The sequence below is a fragment of the Corythoichthys intestinalis genome, chromosome 14, assembly GCF_030265065.1.
Source record: "Corythoichthys intestinalis isolate RoL2023-P3 chromosome 14, ASM3026506v1, whole genome shotgun sequence".
In the NCBI taxonomy this organism is placed as follows: Eukaryota; Metazoa; Chordata; class Actinopteri; order Syngnathiformes; family Syngnathidae; genus Corythoichthys; species Corythoichthys intestinalis.
The window spans coordinates 32,588,764-32,609,499 of record NC_080408.1 but is presented as its reverse complement, the minus strand read 5'-3'; the positions used below and the strand labels follow the sequence as shown (position 1 = coordinate 32,609,499).

At 40.7% G+C, this 20,736-nt stretch overlaps 2 protein-coding genes and 3 non-coding genes across 10 annotated transcripts in view; 3 read left to right on the top strand and 2 right to left on the bottom strand.

The window, feature by feature from the left end:
* Window positions 1-222: 222 nt before the first annotated feature.
* Window positions 223-2,031, bottom strand: LOC130929807 (transcription factor Jun-like). Its single transcript, XM_057857329.1, has one exon. It carries the CDS (start codon window positions 1,683-1,685, stop codon window positions 753-755), a length of 933 nt encoding a protein of 310 aa, XP_057713312.1. The 5' UTR covers window positions 1,686-2,031; the 3' UTR covers window positions 223-752.
* A 2,298-nt stretch (window positions 2,032-4,329) lies between these two features.
* On the top strand, window positions 4,330-4,401 carry trnag-ucc (transfer RNA glycine (anticodon UCC)). The gene has a single exon. It is a non-coding gene; the product is annotated as a tRNA-Gly (tRNA).
* A 678-nt stretch (window positions 4,402-5,079) lies between these two features.
* On the top strand, window positions 5,080-5,151 carry trnaw-cca (transfer RNA tryptophan (anticodon CCA)). The gene has a single exon. It is a non-coding gene; the product is annotated as a tRNA-Trp (tRNA).
* A 2,395-nt stretch (window positions 5,152-7,546) lies between these two features.
* Window positions 7,547-7,618, bottom strand: trnap-agg (transfer RNA proline (anticodon AGG)). The gene has a single exon. It is a non-coding gene; the product is annotated as a tRNA-Pro (tRNA).
* Window positions 7,619-8,657: 1,039 nt separating this feature from the next.
* The window catches only part of gigyf2 (GRB10 interacting GYF protein 2), a 28,271-nt gene continuing 16,192 nt past the window's right edge, over window positions 8,658-20,736 (top strand). For 2 of the 6 annotated variants that reach the window (XM_057857326.1, XM_057857321.1), the window contains exons 1-19: window positions 8,658-8,740; window positions 10,114-10,165; window positions 10,321-10,486; window positions 10,586-10,681; window positions 11,044-11,158; window positions 14,091-14,196; window positions 14,359-14,399; window positions 14,491-14,523; window positions 14,609-14,710; window positions 16,699-16,904; window positions 17,002-17,152; window positions 17,511-17,765; window positions 17,850-18,010; window positions 18,602-18,758; window positions 18,839-19,005; window positions 19,436-19,530; window positions 19,864-19,992; window positions 20,077-20,207; window positions 20,286-20,386. In XM_057857326.1, coding sequence (XP_057713309.1) covers window positions 10,128-10,165; window positions 10,321-10,486; window positions 10,586-10,681; window positions 11,044-11,158; window positions 14,091-14,196; window positions 14,359-14,399; window positions 14,491-14,523; window positions 14,609-14,710; window positions 16,699-16,904; window positions 17,002-17,152; window positions 17,511-17,765; window positions 17,850-18,010; window positions 18,602-18,758; window positions 18,839-19,005; window positions 19,436-19,530; window positions 19,864-19,992; window positions 20,077-20,207; window positions 20,286-20,386 — 2,250 coding nt within the window. In that variant the 5' untranslated portion in view covers window positions 8,658-8,740; window positions 10,114-10,127. Of the gene's footprint in view, window positions 8,741-8,793; window positions 8,903-8,940; window positions 9,856-10,113; window positions 10,166-10,320; window positions 10,487-10,585; window positions 10,682-11,043; window positions 11,159-14,090; window positions 14,197-14,358; window positions 14,400-14,490; window positions 14,524-14,608; window positions 14,711-16,698; window positions 16,905-17,001; window positions 17,153-17,510; window positions 17,766-17,849; window positions 18,011-18,601; window positions 18,759-18,838; window positions 19,006-19,435; window positions 19,531-19,863; window positions 19,993-20,076; window positions 20,208-20,285; window positions 20,387-20,736 lie in introns of those variants that run through there. The other 4 variants (XM_057857325.1, XM_057857324.1, XM_057857322.1 and 1 more) reach the window with 4 other exon arrangements.

The window sequence follows — 20,736 nt, the reverse complement described above, 5'->3', positions numbered from 1 at the left end:
ATTCATAAAAATGATTAATAATAAAAATGCATATAATTATAAAATAAACCTGGCGTCCACATATGTGGACATCACGTTTGGTCACGTACCCTCAGTTGTAAAATACTATGTTAATATTGTGGTTTATATAATACAAAATGAGATATTTACGTATGTCAACGCCACGTCTTTACGGGGTTAATTTTTAAAAGACCAAAAATACACTTGCCCTGAGAAGGGCTAAAAATGCACAAAGCATCTCCGAGATCAACTTTTTTATTTAGTCATATGTACAATTGTGAAGTGCTCAAAAACAGCGTACAAATATTTCACGTCTAACATGAATTGCGCCTGACCTTCATCCCAAAAGTTGCATCGATGTGAGGAATAAGAGTAAGTAAGGCAGGTTAAGTCAGTAAACGCGTCACACACCTGAGTGCGTAGAGGTTAGACAATGTTAGTGTTACTGTACAAGTGCATCTAACGTGGTATTTATTGCAGCTTGTTTGACATCATATTTGGCGGGGTAAAGGGTCTGCCGATGCATCACGTCAGTATCGGATGGAGAATTTTAAAAGAGTAAGAACCCTAAATGTAACAATTGTGACGTCATGTTTTGTCTGCGTCATTCATCACTAAAACTGAGCGACGGTGAGTGTCTGCAGAAAAGTTGGAAGTAGAAAGTGCCTGAGCTGACGATCATTTAGACTTCCGGCCGCTCGGAGTTATTTGGTCCCCCAAGACATGTCCCATCATGCATCCCCGCCGGGAGTCTAGAAAGCCTGGAGCTGCTGCGTCAAGATGAGCTGACAGCCGCTGTTGACGTGGTCCATGACCTTTTGCTTGAGCAGGGCCAGCTCGTCCCGCAGGATGTTGGCAGACGACACCAACTCCGTGTGCTGGCTCTTGAGGTTCTTCACCCTGTCCTCCAGACGAGATATCCTCTCCAGCTTCCGTTTCCGGCACTTGGACGCGGCCACCCTATTCCTCATGCGCTTCCTCTCCGCCTTGATCCGCTCCTGGCTCTCCATGTCGATGGGAGAGAGAGGCGGCGTCTCCCCGGGCATCTCAGGCACCGTCTGCGGCTCTTCTTTCAGGGAACGCAGCCTCGAATGCTGCGCCTGATGGTCCACGTGGGGAGCCGGTGGGGGCGCCGGGTAACACGAGGGCGGGTGTCCAGCGCTGGTGGACCCGGGTCGGTTGAAATTGCCCAAGTTAGTGTACTCAGGAGGATCCGGACGAACCGTGCAGCTGTACGGATTGTCACCGATGTCGGACGCAGATGGGCCGGATGTCGCGCCGGTGGCCTGCGGTGCCTCAGGGGGGGCTGCGCTGCTCATCTGGTGATAGTGGAGGTCGGCCAGAGCCTTGGCGAAGCCTTCGGCGAAGCCCTCCTGCTCGTCGGTGATGTTCTTAGGACAGACGAATTGGGTTGGGGTAGGGGTCGTCAGGCCCGTGCACGACTGGATGATTAACCGCTCCAGCTCCGGTGAGGCCAGCTTTAGCAGACCCACATCGGGCGACGTGAGAATGTCAAGGGCCTTGGAGCCCAGGTGGGGTTTAAAGTTCCGTGGGTCGTTTAGATTGAGGGTCATTGACTGTTTGAGGGCTTTCGTGTTGAAGCCGTACACCCTCGCCCCGTCGTGGTGAGGGTTGGACGCGCTCACTGCGTCGTCGTAAAACGTCGCTTCCATTTTCCCGGACATGAAGTTTGGGTCACTCGAGGAGAGGGCTTCTCACCTTGAAAATAGTCCACTGTTTACATGCGGCTTGCCTTCTTCGGCCTTGTGACGGAGTCCGCCTTTTGTTGAAGTTCGAATCGCTTGACAACTTGGCGTCCCGAGAAAACTTTTCTCTAGTTGACGGCCGAGCATCGATTAAAAAGGCGTTGTTTCCCCGCCACACAGAACGAAATGTCCTACCAAATATTCTGTTTAGGTCGACCCTTCTTCTCAAACGGAGAAAATAGTGCCTGATTTGGGATACTATTTTCTTTCACTTCCAACGTGGAGACGAACTTTATCCACCTCTGAGCTGCAGCTCCCCTGAAAATAACAATGATGTCATTTCTGAGGTTTTCTATTGGCCGGAGGGGATTTGTTGGGCGGAGTCTATCTTCTGACATGGGGGTTGCTCTGACAACAAGTCATGTCCCCGCCCCCCGCGGTGCTTTGTGGGATTAGGTAATGCAGACAGTGGAGCAATGTACTCTGGGATTACGTATGTGTTTTTGAATATTTAGTTACCCGCTCAATCGTTACTGAAAATGAGTTCTTCTATGCACTTATAACACAACATTAGTGTTTTAAACGTCTTTATCGTCAACACTACAGGGTTGCAAATACATTTATACTCCGGAACGAATTCGTGGCAATTTGGTTGTTCATTCTTTCCTGATGGTGGGTCGGAGTTGGGACACAAAAGTGGGTCAATGACTCAGATTGGGTGGAAAATGGACAGGTAATAAAATTGTAATAAATAAATGCCGGTAGATGTAAAACTTGCTGGTTTCCATTTTAATGTTTAGTATTAGGGATACTCTTTGTCTAGTTCAGTCGGCCAGTTTAAAACAAATTTTTGGGTGTGTAATCCAAAACTGATATCTGCATTTCTCTATCAGGTCAAATTTTCAAATATAGGATCCCTGTTTTTTTAACTGATATGTGTTTGTTTTATTTAAAAGAAAAATAAATGTTTACAGGGGTTGGACAAAATAATGGAAGCACCTGACGTTTTGGCATCATAAACATTAAACATAATTGGTAAAGAATGCCATGAGGAACGTTCTAATGAAGTTAAGCATCTCCTATGGCCGGCACAATCCCCAGACCTCAACATTATTGAGCATTTATGGTCAGTTTTAGAGATTCATTTAAGCCGTCGATTTCCAACCCCATCGTCTCTAAAAGAGTTAGAGGTTATTCTAACCGACGAATGGCTTAAAATTCCACTGGAAACAATTCACAAGTTGTACGAATCAAATACCTCATAGTATTGAGGCTGTAAATGCCGCAAAAGGCGGACGTACACCATATTAAATGTTTTGTTGATTATTTATGGCTCTGTCTGGACTGGTTCAGTTTGAGGACTCATATGTTTGATGTTCCAACAATTGGAGGGTCTTTTTTGATGACATTGTTTACATTTCTCGTGTAGCAAGAATGAGTGTATTTTACATGCAGTTTGATTGTTTTTGCTAGTTTGGAAGAGTATCTATCAAGGCATATGGTTCAAATTGCTGGTCAGTCAATTTTATGGCCCTTGGAGGGCCTGATTAAAAGTTTGTTGTTGTTTTTTAACTCCCACCGAAAATAACTGCAAAAAAACCCCAAGAGAAATAGCTGTTGGAGATCAGGAGATTAAACCTGGTGATTTTGATACCCATATGATCATATAGTGCCTTTTCACACATTAAATGTTGCCCAAAGCACATTCTACTGGTTATTTTATAGATAGGATTGTAGACTGACCATGTTGGATGTACACTGCACTGCATTTGATGAAGATGTGTGACCACCACATTTTCTGTATTAAAAGCAGTTTCTAATAATAGTCTTAACTCATTGGCTGCCATTCATGACGATAAGACGTCCAATCCATTTGAATTAGGAGAAATTGGCAGCTCCTAGTTTAAATTCTATTGTTTCATTGACACTAAAAAAATCATCACTCTCAGTCCTCCTGGTTCAAATAGATTGGAAATCTATCGCTGGCATTGACAGCAAGAGTTAACTGACACTTCCTTAACTCATTGTCTGCCATTGACAGCCATCGACGTCCACCCAGTTTAAATGGATTGGACTTCTGTCATAAAAAAAACTTGTGCATGCGCCCACACACAACTTAAAAGTTGTGATTGAGAAAAAAATAAAGGTTCAAACAGTGTTCATGCTGATTTTTAAGCATCCTATCTTTGTTTTTTCTCTGTACACCGTCTCCCTTGTTCACCAATGGGCCACAGACACAGGCAGTAATCTTAAGAAAAGAACACAATGGAGCTAGGACAGGATGGAGTGAAGAACTTTTGAAAATAAGGGTTCTTCATGCAGAACAGCTTAATCATACATTTTTAGTATAGAGAGACTTAACTTACCGGTAATGTACACTGTGGTCAGGATTCAGAATTTAATTACAGTTCAAACAAATCACAACCGCCTGGCTCGTTGCCTAAATGTGTCTTAAACCCTCGGGACAGGAACTCTGCCTCTGGGCGGTCTAAAAAAGTGTTAACCTATAACCAGTTTTTTTCCCCCGATGATGTTCCTTTTTTGAGTAGTACAACTGCGGGAATAGGGTCGCCGATGTGTGTACTGTAGTCAAGATAGCAAAGTAATCCAGATAGTTTCATGTGCGTTGGTGGTATAATGGTCAGCATAGCTGCCTTCCAAGCAGTTGATCCGGGTTCGATTCCCGGCCAACGCATCTGCATTTTTTGCTCTACAGCTATACTTTTAGATTCCAATCGGACTTTCGAACGTTATCTGCCACTTTGTCATGGTCGGTCTTATGCTGTCTAAAAAACGCATTATATTCCTAATAACATGTTTATAGAAATTACCCAAACCCATCATGGAAAAGGTCTCCAAAAGTAGACAAATAGTTATTTACAATTTATCGTTGAGCGATAGAGAATCCTTAAAGTAGTCAAAATTATTGGCCAATAGGGGGATCAAACCCCAGGGGCCAGACCTTATTAGCACCACGCTCCAACTAAACTAATCGGCCCTATTTTGATGAAAATTGCACTCAAAACAAAAACACTAAACCACGAAGTTGTACCTGAGTATTTTATAAAATTAAAAAATACATTTGGCTGCAACTTTATGTCCAACTAAATTCAACGTTCAAGTCAACGTTAATTCGACGCCTTTCGTGCTTTGCTAATGTTCCACAGCTAGTTGATCTTATTCTGCCATTCCTTTTTACAAATCTTTGCAGACTTACAATGACTACTGCTACTTAGTGTACACAAAGTTCCATTGCACCTGCAATAACAATAGCTTCGGTGAATACGCATACAGAATTAACCGTATAATAGCTTCATGTTGTCCACCGGGTAAAGTGTTTTAATCTTAAAACTGCCCCGCAATACACCAATTGGACCTCGTGGCGCAACGGTAGCGCGTCTGACTCCAGATCAGAAGGTTGCGTGTTCAAATCACGTCGGGGTCATTTGTTTTGGTATGGGAGGTTGTGTATTTAAATAACAAGAGTGAAAAAAATAGAACAGTGCTTTTCAATCATTTTCCGTTACGCCGTAGACGTAAACTTTAGCGCCCTCCAAAGTCCTTGCCGCCACAGTAAATAGTATCATCAAAGGGCGTAAATTTGGTCTCAACATTGGTAGGGACGCTACACTGTTTACACTCAGTTTGATAGTGTAAATTTTACCCAATTTTTAAAGTAAATTTTGTAAAATTTACACTATTAAACTGAACGTAAATTGTTACCTCAGTTTTATTGAGTAAATTCTATGAATTGTTTTTTTACAGTGTAAAACAGCATAACATGCAAATACACTTTTTGCTGGGGACGGGACATTAATAAGACCAAACAGATTAGGTGAGGTCAGACAGAGCTACAGTGTTGCCTCCGTAAAAATAAAAACAGTTAAAATTTTTATTTTCATGGGGGAAATCCCACCTTCTTCATATCAAGGAAATTTTGAGTGGTTGTGTTTGTGTGTGTGTGTGTGGGGGGGGGGGGGGGGGGGGAGTTAAAGAAATGTCTGCATAGGCTGCAAATAAAATTATTTTTCAATGAATGATGGAGAAAATAAATATATTTTGAATAATGAATAAATGCACAGGTGAATTAACGTTAACGGTAGAAAACACATGCAATACAGGAGGACACTTTTCTCCAATATGCTTCCTACTCAAGTTTTGAAGGTTAGCAAGTCCCCACAGTTTAATGTTATGCTAACTGTGATGCAGGTTGGACTTTCAATAGCAAAATTAGTGCCGTGTTCCCCACCTGCACAATATTGACATCTACTTACAGTGGCTGCTGCTGCAGCTGTCCTAAAAAAAATTCTAATATCCCTCATCTTTGAAAGAGGTGGAGGAGACGATATGTTGACATGTACTAGTATTTCTGTCTGGGTTGTTTGAATGTGCGTCCTTGTTTGTTCTAGTCATCAGCCAATCAAACGTGCGTTTGAACGGCAAAAAATGGACCGGCACATTAAGCAAGTGAAAAGGGGTAAATGTAAGTCTGAACATAATCAAAATACAGTAATTCACTTAATAATGGAAGGGTAAATTCTATTCTTACAACATATGGGAAGACATTATAAATTATTATCATTAATAATGATCATCAATAATAATCTTAATTCAATTCAAATAAAGTTGCTTAAAAGTTGGTGGGGACAATTTGAGCATCCTGAAAAGTTGGTAGTGTTATGTCCCTACTGTCCCTATGCAAACCTACGCCCTTGGTATCATCTATTTGCCTAAATTAAAAAAAAAAAAAAAAAATCACATCCAAACTGTAAAAATACTCTCAAGGTAAAAACATTTTGATACTGAAAAATAAAAAACAATGAATTCAAATTGTTTAGCAACATTAACTGATGAGGACAATATACCAAACAATTTGAGCGAAAAAACAAAAATTAATAGAACAAAAACAACAGTGTCATTGGACAGAGAGACTGTTTTTATTTGTGCTGCAGGCAATATCAACTCCCTTGTTATGGTGTGGGGTTATTTTGCACTGAGCAACTTGGTATGCCACCTTATATGATGCTAAAAGTGCTCGCTGGTATGCTGATGTAACACTGAAAAAGCAGGACGATTGTTGGCAATTTTCAGCATGTTTTCACTGAGAAAACATTTTTCATTCATTTCATTTCATTCGTTTATTTCAGGCCATGATTCCTTGTCAAGACAACAAATATATACAGCTCATATAATCATGTAATAAAAAAGAGCAGCAAACATCAATCGGCTTATCAATGCGATTAGATTGTAAAATCTTTAAGTGACGTCTTAATTGATTTGGCTTCCCGCTGTCCGCTGCAAACATTTTTAGACACAGTAAACAGACAGGTCTTTCCGTGTCTCCCACTGTATTAAAAGTCAAAGCTAAACGTTACATACGCTTCGTCATATTTCATTGTCTTAGCTCTTCATATCTCGAGTGCACTTTGCTGTGTGCTCTTGTTTGGTCCAAAAATACTGTGCACACTTTAAAAATGAGAGCGCCCTGCCATCCACCGAGTGGATGTGCAAATAAACTCTATGCCAAGAAAACATCCTTCATATGTCGTATGTCTAGAGTCATTTCTACAAGTTTCAAAGCAGCAGTGTTTGATAGGCATGTTCTTTTTTGAAAGATTATCGGGGAAAATAAGCTGAAATGACATGGTTTGTATGCCAGGGCGTGTCAATAAAGTCCTGCTTCCGCGTTACAATGGCGACATCACGGTCTAAAAATAGCCATCGTGCTGTATGCTATTACGACTGCAAATGACGGCCGACCGTTTCACACCGCCAAGTTGAAATCAATGGTAGTGTTCACTATTCATCTTTACGCCAATGGCTTCGTGGCAAAAAATAGCGGGCTCGTCCGGGATTTGAACCCGGGACCTCTCGCACCCTAAGCGAGAATCATACCCCTAGACCAACGAGCCTGTCGTACAATGATGGAGTGGAAACTTTCTTATCCATGATATCAAAAGAGTGACGGTACCGTCACTCAAGTGTATGTAAATTGACAATTTACTTGGCCTGACTTTCCAGGCTAGTCATTTCTGTAGCGTCCTAGGTAAAAGCAGAACACGAGACCCACTCCGTAGGTAGTATCAGTTTCATTGTCCCAAGCGTGTTGTTATAGATATGGTGTTAATGTCATCACACATGTAATTGTAGTCAGCATTTTCTTTTCACGTTATGTTGCCGTACAGGATTTGTAGGCTTGTCACGCCCTGTTGCAATATTATTGGCTGCTGTATCTAGGCATGCATGACGTGCCCTAATCATATTGCTGAAGTCATAGATATCAAATAAATACGGCTAGATCTTTGAAGGCGGCGTAGGTAAATGGTGATCATTTTAACAAGAAGAGGCTGGCAGAAGTCAAGATGGATTGGACGTCTAACGCCGTTAAAGACACTGCGAAGATGAGCACCCACAGCATTCAAGTTGAAATGAATTTGACGTCTGTCGTTGTCAATGGCAGGCAATGAGTTTACTTACTGGATCTCGGACTTTTATGAAAAACCTTGCCATTTAAAAATTGGTTGTAAAATTGAGCATTGCATACCTATTCCGAAGTACGTGCTGCGTTGTCGAGGGTATATTTCATGAACGGCTCCGACGCAAAATGACCTACATCTAACGACTCTTGTCTTCATTACCTTACAAAGCTTACCAGACATCAAGTTATATATTTAAGATATCCATGGCTGAAGTTACTTTTCCGGGCCAGATACAGCAGCCAATCGTAGTACAACTGGGGTGGCTATAGCAGCCAATTAGATTGAAATGGGGCGCGTCCTGCCTAGAATTACAGTGGGAATTCACAGCAACGCGCCATCTATGGATTTTATCTGCGATCATGTGACTCCACTTTACGCAGCCATCTTGTGGAAGAGAGGGAGGGGAGGAGCGAGCGAGTGGTTATGGAGAGGGAGGGGGAGAGAGAGAGAGAGAGAGAGAGAGAGAGAGAGAGAGAGAGAGAGAGAGAGAACTACACACACATACATACACACACTACTCGAATTCAAAACCTTGCGCTGTCACATCAAGCAGAGGTAAGACAGCCAAAGTTAAACGCCCTACCAGCAAGAAACGATAGAAAGTACAGTGCCACGTCGCAAAGCTCATATCGAGTCGAGTCGGGCTGTTTTTGTTGGGACTGTTACGAAGCCTCATCCGTGTTTACTCCGAGAGGCCTCCGTCCAAAAAAAAAGCTAGTGAGCTAACCTGTTAGCATTCCAGGATTGTGGGATTAACTTGTGCCGTGGAGGCAATACCGTGATTATTATTGTCTGTATCGTCACTGTACGACAACGTGTCTAGGTGGGGAAGCGCGTGGTAGCGCCTGTTTGTCACAGCGTCGTAGTCCAGCTGCTCGGACCTTCCTCGCTGAGATTCAGCGCTGTGTACTTGGGTCAACTGCAGTTAGCTTTTTTTTTTTTTTTTTTTTTTAAAGCATAGTGGCTAACGCTCGAGTTAGCTCCGGTGTGGCATCAAAGTGTCGTTAGAGAAATCGAAATAATTCACCGTCGGGCATATTTTGAAGGCCCTTCGGCAATGTTAGGACACGCGTTTTCACTCTCTCGAGTGCAATTGTCGCTATTTGCTACCATGACGAATTGAACCTATTGGAAATGAAGTCATGTCAGCGTGGTTGTGATTTAAACTACAGAAACACACCTAGAGTATTTTATGTAGGACTCGATTTGATTTGGTTATAAACGAATAAATCCCTAATTCTTCTGGCTGGTAGTTTCCTAAACGTGTCACTGGTGGATTTCATGGTCCGAACAATTTAGCTAGCCGTTCATTGAGCGGCCATTCTCGGTGTGTTTGTTGAGCGTTTCCTTAAATGTATACAACCACGACTGTGTCCAAATAATTCCCCTCAAATATGTCGCCCTGCTGACTTGTTTTATCTACGTTGGTCACCTTTCTATAGGACTTAATTTACTGATTTAAGCAGCAAGTCATAATGGCTAATCCAGGTTTTCCATATGGTGAATGCGATTGAGAGTGGGCTTGTCGCCCTCTTTCCACGTGTGGTTCCTTAACTCTGCTTGAATGTGGCAAGTTATTTGCACATGAATTCACTCCACGACGACCCACCTCGCATCGTCTTATCACATTCCTGTTCATACCTGGAGACTACTTCCCTTGTCAATTACAGGTGTCTGACATAGTCACCCTCACTCCAAGGGCTAAAATAGCTTTAGCACATTGAAATTGTACACTTGTGTGTGTCAGTGGGATGGGCTCTGCGGTGGGGGGCTGGTACATCGCTTTCCATATGAAACAAAATTGAAAGAAAGATTACGTTCCCGTTTTTTACCTTTCATCTGGAAGTATTAGAACAAAAGCTAATTGTTACAACACTGACAAAATGTCTGGTGGATTCATTTTCTCATTTTTTATTTCCCATTTTTAGACACTCAAGAAAGAATGGCTGAGACCCAGACACTTAACTTTGGACCAGAATGGTAAATTAGCATAATCATGATGATACAAGTGAATTATTTGTTGGTTTTAAACGAGAATAGTGGCCTGTTGCTCGTGCTTCCTTTTCAAACATGTTCAGACTTGCCACCTCCCAGCTTTTCATTCAGTCGTTCACTAACCTTTTCGCTCCGCACAGGCTCCGAGCCCTGTCTGGAGGTGGAAGCGGCGGCATCGGTGGAGGAGGAATTAGCAGCAGCACAATGGCCTCCCCGCCTCTCTCACCCGCATTGCCAAAGTACAAGCTTGCAGACTATCGTTACGGAAGAGAAGAAATGTTAGCACTTTATGTAAAAGACAACAAGGTAGTAAATGTGACATGCTCAGCAATTCACATGTTTTGAGTACAGCGGTCACTGTACAGCAATAGTCTTTTATGTTGTTCTCTTGCCGTCTTCCACTAGATCCCAATAGACTTGCATGATAAGGAGTTCCTGCCCATATTGCAAGAGGAGCCCTTGCTGCCTCTGGCACTTGTTTCTTTTACAGAGGAAGAACAGGTAAAACTGCCTGTCACAAGAAAATGACCATTCTCAAAGGGAAAAATATAAGTCTCGCCAACTCATCCACCAACTCAAATTTCATGTTCAAATTTCATCTGGTGATGTCATGCCAGTTTCATTTTTTTTATTACATCAAGTATTTCTGGAGGCAAATGACACTCTTGTGTTTTCACTGACTTTAATGTAATGACTTTGTGTTTTCCTGCTGTTGAAAGTGTGGGGATAAATCCACCCAATCAAAGTACTTCTTGTATCCTGTTTTGTTTAGAGAATTCTCATTCAGAACTTGTTCAAGCATTGTTTTTTTCAGTGGCATTAAAACTGTCCAACAATTTTACTTCACTCTTTTGTGTTTGCAGAGAAATTTTTCCATGTCTGTAAACAGCGCAGCTGTACTTCGGCTGAACGGGCGAGGCAGCGGTGGCGGTCCGGTGGTGGGGGCTCCTCGAGGCCGCAGTACCTCAAGGGGTAGAGGTTAGCATGTTCTTATTTCCGTTCTAATTTTATGGCTGCTGCAGAATTTCCTTCTCGCGTGACTTTTAACGTTGCGTGCGCACATTTTAAGAGCCGCGCCAACTGCGAGTAGTTGAAATGCCTTTGAGGCGATCACTCGCTGCAAGCTCCTCCCAGTCAAAATGGATTGAATGTCTAGCACAGTCAATGGGACTAAAAGATGAGCATTCACAGCTAATCATCCTAATTTAAGTGAATTGTACATCTGCCGTTGTTATTGACGGGAAATGGGTTAATGCAAAAAATGTTTCAAAGTGTTACTGGGTGAGTGTAATTCTTTTTATTGATTTTAACTCACTGAGTGCCGTTGACTGTGATGGACAAATCAGCGTTGCTCTTTAAAAAACTATTTTTGAATTGAATACTTCGTATCTTTGCCACATTACTACTTATAACACTGACACTGACCAAAAACAGATCAATAACTTTCCTGCTGTTCTGATGTCTTTAATGTAATCAACTCCTTGACTGCCATTGATGGCAATAGATGTCCAATCCTTTTTGATGGGATGGGTTGACAAACGATTGTTCAATCCCAGTCAAATTTGATAGGTCGTCTGTTGTCTTCAATTGCACTAATACATTTGAAACACTAAAACAATTAAGAATTGTATTGATTCAATATCAAAATGATTCTTAGTAAAATATACTAGTATAGATATAACAGAGACCTGGCATCCACATAAGTGGACATAACCTATTATAGTAAATATTATGGCCTACATGACCCCCAAAGTGATCTTAACCCTTGAGAGTCGAAGGACGCGCCGGCGCGTCCTCAGCGCACGTCCTCTTTGAAGCGCCCTCACGTTTTAATTACGTCACCCACATGCCGTTGGTTGGTCTCGTTTTAAAGTGCAGAAGTTGCGGTTTACTCTCGTTATTATTTGAAGTCAATCGACCAACTAAAACGTGAGATATTGTCATTTAAGTTTTATAGTTTTATTGTCCTCTCAAAAAAACATTAAAACGCTGTATGGATCATTTGTTTATGTCTATATTTCCATCATTTCTTGTCCTTTTTCAAAACGGAAGCTCCATGAAAAAAACACAAATCAAACGAACCTTTTCGAAGTCACAGTGGAAGCACAAAATGCGTTTTTTTTTGATAAATATAACTGCCGTGCGAAGTTGCACCGAACGAGAGGGAGGAGTGTTCTGAAGCAGCGAGGTGGCGAGCGATGGCCGTTTGGATCGAGCAGCGACTTTGTGTGACTTTGAGAATGAACGGAAAATTAAATTTAGCGCAAGCAATTGTGCTTTTTGATCAACTTGAGGAAGAGGATGGTCCAAATTCGTCATCATCGTCTTCTTCGGAAGAGTCCTCGAGTGAAGATCGTGACGGATTTGAACACGTGGGTGACGCCATCGACGAGCAGAGGTAAGCAAACTATTTTATTTTATTTTTTTCATTCTGAAAAAGTTTCTTTTGATATTGCAAGACAAAGTTAATTTTGATGCAATATAAGTGTGTGTTTGTGTATATAATAATAAAATGTGCATATCAGATCAAAGTCGTACGTGCACTGCGTGTATCCAAGGCAGAAATGTATAATTGTGGTGTTCTTCTTTCTATATGAAGATTAGGGATGTAGCACATATTCAGCTATGGTATTCTTTCTATTGTCATACATATAGATTTCCATTATTATTTATTGCTGTATATATTTTTATTTTATACTTTATTATTTTCATAAATACTGACTTTTTTCATGTACATTTATAGTGACAATGAAAGTAAAGTGAAATGAAAATGGAAGGGTGGAAGGGTGGAAAGAGGACCGACACCCCATGGAAGTGTGGTCTGTGTGATGTAGTCCTGTGTCTAATTCCAGGACGAAACTGCTTTTCGGAGTGGCATGTCTGAAAAAAATTTAACTTGTTTATTGTAAATATTTTTGAAAATGTTTTTTTTCCCAATGTTATATATATATTTTTTTCTTCCCACAATCAGTCTTCTCAATTTGTGTATATAAATGTGTGTTCAAGAAGCTTGATTGTGTGTACATAGTTTTCATCAGGTGATGGGCCGCAATACCTAAACTCATTAAGAGATGGCCTCTAAACACTTTTTGTGTTAGATGGTATATTTTTTCACTGTTCTTCACTGTTTGGTCTGCTGTATATAACCTGTTTTGACTAGAGCATGTATAAAGGCAAAAAACGCCTATGGCTATACCTGTTGTTTATGTTGAATTGTCAAATATAAGACTATTTATTCTAAATTTTTTTGGTTGAATGTTCATCCTAACATGTTGAATAAATATTACAAAGTTTCAAAACGGTTCGTTACGCATGTTTGGTTGTCAATTGGACATCAATATTAAAAATTTTGACAAAACGATTTTGGAATTTTTTTGTCTTTTTGGGCCCAAAATGATGATTTATAATTGGTCAGTGAAGGAAACAACAGTTTGGACATAAAGTTCAATGTGTCACAAAAAAAGGGACCAAACCAGGCCATCGTAAACAATTCTTTCTTTGAAATATAAAGGCAACTTCAAAGGCATGCAAAATCAGACAAAATAGGCCCAGACCTTAAAGGGTTAATCAGAAATTTGGTCTTTATGAGGTGTTGTGGTCTTTGATTTCTTTAATTTGAATGACCAAAAATAGTCGCTTGCCCTTTCAAGAAATTGAAAATAAAAAGAAATTGACTTAAATCGCCACGCGTGAGTAGTTGCTGTTATAACATGTTCCTAATAGAATGGAGCAGGTGAATTGCATTTCCAATATTTTTTTGTAACGATAGATTACGTTTGGAAAAAAAGTGTTTAAAGTCGCAACTGGCTCAGAGAGTGAATTCAACTTGTACAGTGGGGAGAACAAGTATTTGATACACTGCCAATTGTTCTCCCCACTGTATCTCAATCTGTCTTGTTGTGGTTTTCAGGCCGAGGAAGAGGAGATGGAGGGTTTTACCAAAGAAGTTTTGATGATGTGGAAGGTTTTGGCCGTGGTGGCAGGGAGATGCATCGCTCCCAGAGCTGGGAGGAAAGGTACTGACACATCCATTTGTTTTAAGTTCGGACCCAGCCTACAGAGAGGCATTCGAATAAGAAAAGTTTGATGCACTGTTTAATAAGTCATCGTCTTGGTGTGCTATCACACACCTTCCAATTTACTGTGGCGTCGTCAGTTTTTTTTTCCCTCCCCAACAGGGGCGATAGGAGGTTTGAAAAGCCAGGTCGGAAAGACCCTGGTTAGTGTCGTATCATCCTGCTCAAATAATAGCTCCTGAAATTGATTATGGCAAACATTCGCTTATCTTAGTGTTATCTTTCTCCATGCAGACGCTGCCACTGGACATTTCCAGATGAACCATGGTAAGTTAATTCAGTCACACTGTGGCTAATGTGAAAAAGAAATTCACACACCCCTAACCAGTTCCCCCAATGTCTTTTTAAACAGTTCGAAACAATTATGATGATGCTGGGGTCGGCTTGCCGAGGAAACACGACTTCACACGCTCAGAGAGTGAGAATTGGCGTACCTCTCGTGACGATCAGAATGGTGAGGATGATCATAATTAGGAAATATGAGAAAAATGTCAATTTTTTTTTTTTTTTTTTTGTGGAAGTTTTGATTGTTACTCCCTATAAAAATATTTTTCCCCCTGAAGATAATATATTGCATGTTTACAAGGGCATGAATTTGGTTTTTGAGAAATGAATTTAAAAAGTATATACTTTTTTGCAATATAATGCCCAGTATTATATTCTCAAAAAAACATGACTATGTTACGAAGTACCTATTTTTTTTAAATGCAGAAATTTTAGATATGGCTGAAAACACTCGGGTGATTTGAAGTTCCGCTCTGAGACCCCCAATTTGGCCACCTTTCAAAATTGTCCGATATGCATGTGTAATACGTCATTGGAAAGCTTAAAAGCTCAATTTTCTGTGGGAAGAAAAATTTTGAACAGGAGGCCATTTAAAAAAAACAAAAAAAAAATTTAACAGCAAAACCCTATCTGGAGGCGAGAGCACGCAAGAGCAGAATTACAGACGCCATGACTTTAACGAGATATTATCACGTACTTACCTTGTTTTGATCCAAAAACTCCATGTAGCATTTATCACTGAGTCTCAAAACACAGCAGTGAATGGAGACAGCTGGATTTTTGGGGGATTTTATGGGTGAAACATGGTAATATAACAAGGGTTGCGACTAATATAACAAGGGTCGCAATGCAGAAATCGCAGACATCAAGGAGTGGTTGAGATTTCCTTATTTATCCTTATTATTTACCCTTTTAAATGTTTTTTTTTTTTTTTTCAACTTTTCTTTGTTTGGATCAATTATTTATCTAACATATCGGACAAAATGCGACTAACAAAAAAACAATTAAGCGATAGTTATGAGGTAGATATAAGTGACTTTTTTACAGATTACATTTTTTTCATTGTGACAGAATTTGTTTAAAAGTTTAAAATGTGTGAGAATAATTTTTTAGACGTTTTTTTTTATTAAACGAAATATGGGACATCAATTAATGATTCAAAACTAATAAACGACAGACATTTTGAATAATAAATATAGTTAATTACCTTCGTTTTGTGGCTGGGTTAAAACAAAAGCGGTTGCGCGACGTCTGTAAACGGGGGTTTTCAGGGTAAAACGGACGAATTAAAAATAGTTCGGGGCTTAATCTGCCATGAATCTGCTATGGCAGCAAATAGACATATTGTTCTATCAAACACAACAGTTGTTTTGGCTTAAAATACAGCAGTTTCTTTTAAAGAGAAGCACAAGAGCAGAAACTGCTTTTTCAGTCTTGTCTTTGTTTTCCGCCTTATATAAAGCATCTTAATTCATATCAGACCTTTTAAACCAGATCCTAAGCAAAGTCATAAGTAATTGGTTTATTTTATTGACACAATGGTCTCCATACGTAGTACAGCTGCCACGGTTAATCGACTGTTGGATTATCAGATAATTGAAAATAATTTTGATAGTTGATTAATCATTTAAAGACATTATTTACCAAAACGTGATCCAAATACTCTTAACAGCAATTATGAGCCTCTCAATAGAAATTGTTCTCTGATGTCTGTAGTCCTTAGCACAAGCTGACTGATAATATTTGTAAATAATCCCAAAAAGATTTGTGTTTGCTTTGGGAAAACAATGGTATAGTTAGATTGTATTGTTAGTGCAACTTTCCTTGGTGCATAATTTGTAGTTCATCCTAAATGTTAAACCCAGAGTGATTTAACACTAAATGGCAGGACTTATGTTGGTGCCGATTGGTTGACTATTAAAAAAAATCGTTAGTGGTAGCCCTAATATGTTTAGTATTTCGTACAGTATTTGCTTTATAAAAGATTCAACATAACTTAACAACATATATACCGCTAAACTATGGCTCACTGATCCCAGCGGTTTGAAAGCGAAAGTTTGTCACTGTCTCAATCAGTGAAGCTCATGTTGATAATTTACTTGTATGAAAACCTTCAGTGTGTTTATTTTACCGTTTTTTTTAATATATAAATACTAGATGGGGCTCGGAGTTCAGCGTGGCATCCGGAGCAGCGGCGCCGTTTACAATTCGACTCGCGAGACGATGAACGTAGCTACAGAAGACCGCGGTCAGGCAGCGGCAGCCTGGACGACGATAGGGACGCTCTGCCCGAGTGGTGTCTGGAAGACGCGGATGAGGAGGCCGGCACCTTTGATTCGTCAGGGGCATTTCTCTCACACAAGGCAAGCAAACACAATCTCCATCGATCAGTGGATTTCGAAGAACAGTTTTTCTTTATTTTAGTCAATATTAAGAGAGTGTAACTTTCTATTCCTTCAGCAGAAAGCCTCCAAAGAGCCAATCCTGGAGGAGGCAGAATTGGATTTTAAACCCTTGGAAGAGTGTGAGGAGGCGCTAGAGGAGGAAGACAGTCAGCCCAAGGAGACCAAAGAGATAGAAACAGAGGCCAAGCAAGATTCTGACCAAAAAGGTTGGGCGCTTTAAAATTCGGACTGTGTCATTGTCGCTCAATAGAATCCGCGTTCAGAATGTCTAGCTGAAATAGGCCAAAAACATTTTCAGTGGTAATTGCTAAAAGACAATCAGTTATTTGAGCTTAGGCAAAAGTAAAGTGAAAGCATTTGAGTGAAACCCACAGACAAAAAGCAAGTGCCCCACATAATCAACCAAGCAAGAGAAAGAGCTGCTTAAAAGCCCATCAGTGTGCCCAGCTCACCATGAGAGAGACCTTTTCCTTTTTGTTTGTAATCAATTACAGCACAATGGACAACAAATGCATGCAGTGTTCACGCTCAGATTTACAAGATGTCATCTCTCTCTGCTCGTAGTATTCCCGGGGGTAAGCAGAATGTCGGAAGAGCCGCCATCTGTTCTGTTGCCCGCCGCTCTTCCAATCCCGGAGGCGCAGGCGACTCCCAAGTCTGAGTCGCCGAGCCTTCCCCACAGAACGGAGGAACCCGAGAGACCGGCTGAAAGGCAACCACCCCTTGAGCGACTGCCAGAAACCTGCAATGTGTCCCTGCATGTCCCCATGTCCAACAGCATGTCGCTACCCATGACCCGTGTTGCCAGCACCCACACAGGTGACTTTTCTTCTTAGTAGTGGTGAGGAGTGCTAAAAAAAAATACACATAAAAAGAGAACCACAATGTTTCTGTTTCTCACAGAAGTTCGCACGCCATTATCAACCATTCAGAAGCCAATGGAGGTTCCCCTGGCAATGAACAACCCTCTGCCCTTTTCTTCAAGTGTGTTAGCCCCTATTGGCAGGCCCGCCGCCATGCCACAGGACACAGATGAAGATGAAGGGTTGAAGCACTTCGAGCAGGTATCTTAAAACATTGGCTAAAGTGGCAATGGATATGATTTCTATCACCATCAATGGGAATGAAAGAGATAACTCTAACTCATTGGCTACCACTAACAGTGACAGATTCAAAGGATATGCAGAAAAGTTGGTTTAGCTGTATTTGTTTTTAATTATTAATGCTTTTAATACTTTACAGCATTGAAAACATGAAGTTATATTGATTTTGAAGTTCCTTAACTCTGCAGAAATTATAACTACTATTGATAAACTAATTTAAATTCACAGCAGAAGGATGAAACAGAACTACATAATTGGACGCCAAGTGCCGTCAACACTAGAAGAGTTAACTCTTTACAGGGCAAGTGACTATTTTTGCTAATTTAAAAAAAACTTAACCCTATGAATACTGGGCACCCACATACATGAACATCACATTTTGGGTCATTTTGAGCACAATGCTTATGTGATGGGAGGGCTGTCAGCGATTATTAGCCAGCTTCAACCAGTCATAAATAATGGATTGGACGTCTAGTGTTGTCAATGGCAGCAAATGAGTACCCTATAAACTGTTAATGAAGTACTCTTTTATGACCACCCTTCTATGTCCAGGAGGCAGAGAAGATGGTGGCTTACCTGCAGGATGGTGTTGTGGATGATGACAGACTTACAGCAAAAACTCCAGAAAAGGCCAAACCTGCAGGATTGCCACTCACCCACAAGGCTGCACTCAAGTGGTTTTATAAAGACCCTCAAGGCGAGATACAGGGTAAAGGAAAAAATGTTACATGGCTGATGGACAAGAACCTTAGTAAGCCCATTTTGAACATCTCATATTTTTGTCTTCAGGACCATTCAGCAACCAGGAGATGGCAGAATGGTTCCAGGCAGGCTACTTTACCATGTCTCTCTTGGTTAAAAGAGGGTGCGATGACATCTTTCAGGCTTTGGGGGAAATGATGAAGATTTGGGGGAGAGTCCCTTTCTCGCCAGGCCCTGCGCCTCCACCTCTCCAGGTACATTTTAACAAATATGAATTTTTTAACATTTCACTCACTATAGGAAAAGAGTCTGCAACACCTGCACAAGCAAGACACACAACTACAATTCCCAATAAAATGATTACATTGGCTTGATGTTTAAAAAATATACCAAAAAAACCCAACATATTTTCCTAATTGATGTAGATATTTTGTTTTTTTCCCTTTTTTTGTTTTTTTTGTTTTGATTTTTGTTTTAACAGTATTATTAAATTGAATAGTTCTCACAAGCCTGGCTTCTTTTACTTGTTATTGTTTGGTGTCCAATTGGACAGCCTTTTTACAATATAGTTTAGGATTATTTTTCTCATCAGAAAACTGTACCCTAAATTTTCTGACCTCCTTTTTCCCTTTTTTAGCCACATAGTTAACGAACCTTTGTCTTTATCCTGTGATGTTCATGCAGGGTGACGCTGATCAAGAAAGGTTGAAGAGGCAGCAGGAGCTCACTGCTCTCAACCTTTACCAGTTACAGCAGCTTCAATACCAATACCTCTTAAGGTACATCTATTAAGAAAAAACGTAAAGCTGCATATGCAAATGAAGTTGAACTAGCTGACAAAATGGTATTTGAGTACAATGGCCTCCCAATTATGACTCAAGAAGTCCAAATAATTATTTTGGTAAGATTTTAGTATTAATTGGAAGAAAAACCTAAAACATTTCTTGTGTTAATGTAACTGTAAAAGTAATGTTACTACTAGTGGATGAGTCGTTAAAAGTACGTGCTGTGTTAATGGCCACACAAACACTCCCATTGTGTATGTATTGCAATAGAAAAATCACCAAAGGCTTTATATTAAAGGATGACATGTCTTTGTTTTGGCCTTTTAGGCAGCAGTATGCTCAGGCCGTGGCCCAGCAGAAGGCGGCAGTACTGAGCTCGGCTCCCCTTCAACAGCAGCAGCAACACCAACAACAGCTCAACTTATTACAACAGCAATATCAAGCTCTAAAGATAAGGTCCATAAAACTTAAACTTTCCCTACCGTAGCCAATACTTTCCACTGGCGTAAGAAACTTATTTTTTGTCCCATCTTTTTGCAGAACATCAGAGAGCCTTCTACCTCCTGTTACACGTTCTCTTTCGGTACCCGACTCAGGTTCCGTATGGGAAATGCAGAACCCGTCCTCTCAGGCTTCCTGCACACCAAACATACCGCCTGCTACATCAAGCAGTGAGTCAACCTCAATGAAGTTGCAAAACAATTACTAGTGGGTGTCATACCAAATGTTTTGTGTTTTCTTTCTCACAGCCTGGGATAGCAGCAGTGTGTGGGACTTGCCCATTGACTCCATGGCAAAGGCTCCAACTATTGAGCAAATGCAGCAGTTAGAGAAATCAAAGGCTGCCAAGGTATTTTGTGTTACTTCTTAGAAAGAAAGTGACACAACCCCCAAAAACATTTGTAATTGCCTCTAGCTTCTTGTATGAAACTTGCCACGAACCAGTGTTATTTTTGTCGACTATGACAAACATATTTCATCGGGAACTTTTTTTTTTTTTTTTAATGACGTGACGATGACGAGCTAAAAACGTGGTATGGGGGACTAGAACATAACAAGACGAATGCCAGTTTTCGTCTGACGAGACGACGACAAGACGAAAAAGTGACGTAGTATCTGTCATATGTTCACAATGCGTGAAATTTTTATATTGTATGTGGAATAGAGCATAGATCTTGAGCCCGAACCTTAGGGTCGGGT

Coding starts and splice junctions, on each gene's coding strand:
- LOC130929807 (XM_057857329.1), bottom strand. CDS start 1,685: ATGTCCGGGAAAATGGAAGCGACGTTTTACGACGACGCAGTGAGCGCG.